Here is a 6000-nt window from a genome sequence, read left to right on the forward strand (position 1 = left end):
CTCTCCTCTATTTGCCTCTTGGGCTTTAGGGACAAAGAAGAAGCATGCAGGGAAAGGAACAGAAAGGAGGTCAAGAGTAAGGAAGAGAGTCAGAGCATTCTGTACCCACGTCTCAGGGAAGGTGCTGCATCAGATCTAGGAGAGGAGGAGCAGAAGTGACTGGCTGGTACTGTTCCTAAACTCTAGAGATAGACCAGGGCTCCCAACAGCCAAGGATCCCTGTCCTTATATTCTGTTGGAGGGAGCTAGGAAATAGGAAAAGTATGAGTTACCATATGCGAGAGCACCCAGCACAGAGCTTGGCACATGGGAAATAGTCAACAAACGTTACACCCTTCTCTCATCCCTGTCCTCAATCACATCTTTGCAGCTTCCCCGAAGGCTTCTGAACACATAAATAAAGCTGCAACCCCATCTGGCTGAAAAAGTCAACCATCTGGAGATTTGGAAATATAGGGGAACTTCTAATGACTGGCTAATTTTTTTTTTCAGTTTTTCAGCCAGATGTTTGATGTCATTCAGGCCCATCTGTAGCAGAAATAGCATTTTGTTGAAACTCTTTTCTGTCATTTTAAGTTCCTTGTCCTAAAAGCTAAGTGGGCTTTATTTTCTTTGTAAGCATTTTTTTCAATGAATTGAAAAAGTGATCACTGACTAATGGAGAACAATTCAGGAATAAAATACGAAAATATCAGAAATTTAGATTAAAAAGGACTTTTAGATAATTTCCAGGGCTCAAAACTGGCAGCCTATGGATCAAATTCAACAATAAGGTAAGTTTGGCTTGGCAGGCACTGCATTAAAAATTGTTTTAATTTAGTTTCCCACATTTTATTTACTTAAACATTTTTTTCAGTGTTTGTTTATTTTTAAGAGAGAGAGAGTGAAAGAGACAGAGACAGAGACAGAGTATGAGTGGGGAGGGGCAGAGAGAGAGGGAGACACAGAATCTGAAGCAGGCCCTATCTAGGCTTGGAACTGTCAGCACAGAGCCCAATGTGGCGGGGCTTGAACTCGTGAACCACAAGGTCATGACCTGAGCTGAAGTTGGATACTTAACCAACTGAGCCGCCCAGGAGCCCCTAGTTGCCCACATTTTAAAAATCAAGAGATCTTACAACTGGCTTTTTAATATTTGGAATATTGGGATGAATTTGGTACACATCGGCCCAGAGTAAAAATCAACTCAAGTCCCATAGTAACTGTCCCTTAGATGGGGGATTCTTCTCTCTGGTTTGCCTCAGTCCCCACCATTCTCTGTTGCCCCACCCTGAGACCACATTTCAGTTTCTATAGATCTTCTCAAATGCAATTACTTCCCCCTCACCCACCATAGAATTAAGAGGACAGCGAAATCCTTGTTCTAAATGTTATATTACCTGCTTCATCTGCATGGACATTTGGATTTGTTACTCCCTAATCTTACCTGGGGCTTTCATTTCAGAATTGGATAAACTGAGGCTCAAGGGAGGAAAATAACATGTACAATTCACAGAACTGTTAGCGACAGAAATGTGATGAGTCCTCGGGGTTCCTTGCTACCAGGCCAGTGGTCTTTCCATTATGTAAATATATCACTTTGACTGTGTCTCAGACTTCAAGAGGTCTTAATGAGAGAATCATGCATTGAACGTGTTCTCATTCAAATGCACATGCTGCCATTGAAAACATGCAGCAAGTTGGGGCCCTACTTTGTGAATGCCTTGCGTGCTTTCCAGATAATGAGTCAGGCATTCGTTCTGCTTTCTGAGTGTGGGTGTCTCTACATAGGTCGATTGTTTTTTTTTTTTTTTTTTTTTTCATTCAAAACGTGTCCTTTGCTGTCTCTGAGTGTGTGCCTGTCTGATGTCTCCTGCACTCCTGCAGATGCTGCACAGGCATGCTGAGTGTTCCGGGACCTGACACTTCTGAATGGAAAAACCCATGTGTCTGGGCATTCTCATGAGCTAATGTTTGTAGCAGTAGCAACCTATCCACTGGAGCATGAATTAATGTTCTCTAGCAAATGCTCTGAGAAGAAACATGGCTAAGGTGAAGCAGGGCCTGCTGGGTTTAGGTATATAACCTCAGGCAAGTCATATAATTTGTCTAGGCCTCAGTTTCTTCACCTATAAAGTGAGGATAATATGGGTGCCTGGGTTGGCGCTGTCGGTTAGGCATCCGCCTCTTGGTTTCGGTTCAGGTCATGATCTCACGGTTGTGAGATCGAGCCCCACATCGGGCTCTGTGCTATCAGCACGGAGCCCACTTGGGATTTTCTCTCTCCCTCTCTCTCTGTCCCTCCCCACTCTCTCTCCCTCTCAAAATAAACTTTAAAAAATGAGGATAATAACAATGCCTACATCAATGAGCTCCTTTAAAGAGGAAAAAGTTAATTTTTCAAAATTGTGAGAACAGTGCTAGCATATAGTAAGTACTAAATATAAATGACATTCTGGTGAGTTATAGAAATGAAAACTGGAAACATCCCTTCTCTCACTTGAGTGATGTGATCCTTCTTAACTCATGTAATCATTGCCAGGCCCGTTGTAAATAGTCAATACTTGTTGCTTTTAACATCATAATGACTTAGAGGAGTTTCAGAAAATTTAGATTCCAGTGATCCACTACAGACCTATGGAAGCAGAGAATCTACTTGTGAGGCCTCATAATCTTTTTTTTTTTTTTTTAAGCTGCCCATGTAATTCTGATGATTTAGCCAAGTTTGGAAACATTGATGTAGTTTCATTATCCTTGAATATCTTTGGTGGTGGAGAACTCATAACCTCTTAAAGCTCCCCATTCCACACTGCATAGTTATTTATATTGAGGTAACACCTATTTTCCTCTAGCTCTTACTTCTACCCTCTGGAGGCCACAGAGAACATTTCAAATCTCCTTTCCATATGACAACTCTTCAGATATTTGCAGACAGCTGTCATGTCCCTCCCAAGCATTCTCTTTTGGACAAAATAGTCACATTCTCTCATGGTTCTTAAAAAAGTGTGGATGAACTGACTCTTCTAATTTGATATTAGGGAAAACTGAGCTACAAGACCTCCAGTTATCCTTTGACACTAAAAGACCAGAAAAATGAGGATGTCGAGACTCTGGGAGACAAGGGATCCTGAATGAGAGATGGGTATGCAGCTTTTTTCCACAGGATGAATGCTGCCTACTGCATGTGTCTTCTCATGCAGGAGATCAGAGGTTCCTGAAAATTCCTTGAACATTTGCTATATTCATACACAAAGAAAAATCTTGGCTTCAGATTTTCAGCCAGGTCCATCTAGGTGGTAGTTCTACAGGTGTACACATAGCTAATAATTCACTGTGATTCATTCAAGTTCATGCATCTTACTGTATTTAATACTTCAAAAATGTAAAAAAAAATGTATAGCTGGGTCAAGTTGCATGAAGACTGCAACAAATTTTCTCCAAAGAATTCACCTAAAAACATATCTTAGATTCATCTAGTTCCATCTTGATTCAAATTCTCACTTCTCCCACTAAGCCCACAGAATGCCTGGGTGGGATTCCAATTCCTTGTGCAAACTGTGGGTGTAGGACATGATGTTGGAGAAAAGAGAAACCATCAGTTGAGAAATTCTGAGCAAGGATTCAGGGATTTTAGGCCCTAACAGGAGAAGCCAAAATTGGTGTTTAATTCTGCATTCCAAGGTTAGTTCCCAGAGGCAGAAGAATCAGAAATAACTGAAGCATGGTCTACATATGTACCTTGTTTGACTCAGATTTTTTATGCCATCCCTAGAACCATGTATACATCAAAACATCTACCAAATCACAACTTTTCAAAGATAACTCAATTCTTTGTTGTCAATATAGGAAAGGGAACTATGGAACTTCCCTAAGGTAAATGACTTCACCATATCTGATCACCAATGATCACAAACTTTAGATTTTTGTCAATGTTTGGGAAATAATTATTCTAAAATTTCCATCAGTACCCTGGATAAAATAAGAGCTTTGGATAGTGCTAATTCATGACCACCTATTCCAAACTAATCATTTCCCAGATTAATAATTGAGGGTTGGAATAGGTAAATGTCTTAGCCAAGGTCACATGCATAGTTTGCAGCATTACCCAGGTCTTCTGGCTTCAAGTACAATGATCTTTGTTGCATTTAAAGTAGTCTTTTCCTACCTGGGATTCCCACCAGTTGCAAATTTGTGTTGGAAACAGAATCAATGGTAGTAGTGCTACAGTCAGGAGAGCAGTTGTTCAGAGTGTGAGGACATGGGAAGAAGGCCAGGGAATGATGCAATATTACACTAGCAAGTGATGTCATAGCATGATTTCCTAAGAGATTTACATAAATGCAAGTTCTCAAAAAGCCCTGACAAATGCCAGCCAGTGGGAATGCAGGCATGGAGAACCAATGGCAAACAAGGGAGGGGAACATACAGGAAACCCAGATTTCCTTGCTCATCACTGTGACAAGCTTCCCAGATTCCTCAGAAGCCTGAGAAAATTCCCTTTTGCCCCTCTAATCCAGTGCCTTCCCTCAGGCACACAAGCTCCACAGAGCTTTGATTTTCTTCTCTATTTTCCTATTTGCTACCACTGACATTCAGGCATTTCCCAATGATGCTGAGAGTGACTCCTCATGTAGTGAAAGTGAGTTTAATCATCAGTCAGGCTACCCAAGAGCTTGACATTCTAAAAATTGGTCTGTCCTCTTTGTTATAATTTGGAGCAAAAATCTTCAATTTTTTAAATTAGAAGCTGTGATTTTTGGAGAATCAATCTTATACAAATGTAATGGGAATATATTTGTTGAGTTTGGAGATGACTTAAGAAAGAAAACAGATGGATACCAAATACTAACACTTCAGTTTTGTTTTGATCCCAAACAGTGAAACATCTATTAGTAAGGAAGTTTTGTTAAAATGTGTGTGTGCATGTGCGTGTGTAAGGGTTCACATATGTTAAGTCTCGTTGGCAATGCAAGTTCGTGAAAATATCTACTTAGACCAAACTCATAAGAAACTGTTAAGACTACGTTAGAAATAAGGAAATAGCTCAGAGTGTGCCAGCCTAGGTCACAGTTTCTCCCTCTCTCTCTCTTTCTCTCTCTCTCCCTTTCCCTCCCTCCAATCCTCCCTCCCTTTCGCCCTCCCTTCCCCTCTCTCTTCCTTCCTCCTTCTCCCTCTCCCTCCTCCACTGAAAGGCAATTTAAGCAGAGCCAAAGACCCCATCTCAAGCCACAGATCAAAGCAGTTCACAATATGCTTAGGAATTTTAGATTTGAAGACTTTGCTCAACTGCAGAAGCTGCCTAGAGTGCCACAAAATCGCATCTCACAAAGCTTAAACCATAAACAATCAACAAGACCCAACCCCTTCATCCCACTCAGCATTCGTCTTGCTGGAAACAGTCTGGACATCTGCACATTCTCAGCAATAATTCAAACTATTCCTCTTTCCCCATCACTCCATCTCCCCCAACACCCGCTGGAATATCATAATATCAGAAACTGCATTATTTGGGGCCACTGAGAGGAATTTTGTAAATACCTTCTAGGCAGCAGGTCCTCCACAGCCCCGAATGGGTCATTACTTCTTCATTCTTCCTGCTGGTTTCATTATCACTTGTAGATTTAGTCCTGCACACACCTCTGGAATATAACCAGTAGTCCGTGCCCACTGCAATGGTCATTAAACTAAAAGCTGCGAAGGCTCCCACGGTGGTGATCAACATCTGGATACCTCTGTCACACATCCTCATAATTCTTCATGGTACTCTGGATGGCTGGGGGTTGGAGGGGTAGGTTCAATGCCAGAGGGGAAAATCACTCTGCAGCTGGGTAACCTAGGGCAGGCTCTTCCAAAAATTCGGGTCTCCTTTTGTCACCATCCACAGAGACTTTAGGAAACCTGGGATCTCCTGTCTGGAGCTCTCTCCGGTTCCCTGGGTCGCCTATGGCCCTTGGAAGGGTGCAGGCTCCAGGGGGTTGGTCCACATCACTGCTGCCTTCTGAGGATCCCTGGGTTCCTTTC

At 41.9% G+C, this 6000-nt stretch overlaps 1 protein-coding gene across 1 annotated transcript in view; it reads right to left on the minus strand.

Annotated features, from left to right (window-relative positions):
- Nucleotides 1–5785, minus strand: part of CACNG3 (calcium voltage-gated channel auxiliary subunit gamma 3) — an 82372-nt gene extending 76587 nt beyond the window's left edge. Inside the window, exon 1 of the mRNA XM_047087903.1 lies at nucleotides 5518–5785. Within this exon, the coding sequence (XP_046943859.1) occupies nucleotides 5518–5728 (211 nt within the window). The 5' untranslated portion in view covers nucleotides 5729–5785. The remainder of the gene's footprint in view (nucleotides 1–5517) is intronic.
- Between the last annotated feature and the right edge of the window lie 215 nt (nucleotides 5786–6000).

Source organism: Lynx rufus, unplaced genomic scaffold (assembly GCF_022079265.1).
Source record: "Lynx rufus isolate CCGP_SWC_20201006 ecotype Redwood Valley unplaced genomic scaffold, mLynRuf1.p SCAF_23, whole genome shotgun sequence".
In the NCBI taxonomy this organism is placed as follows: Eukaryota; Metazoa; Chordata; class Mammalia; order Carnivora; family Felidae; genus Lynx; species Lynx rufus.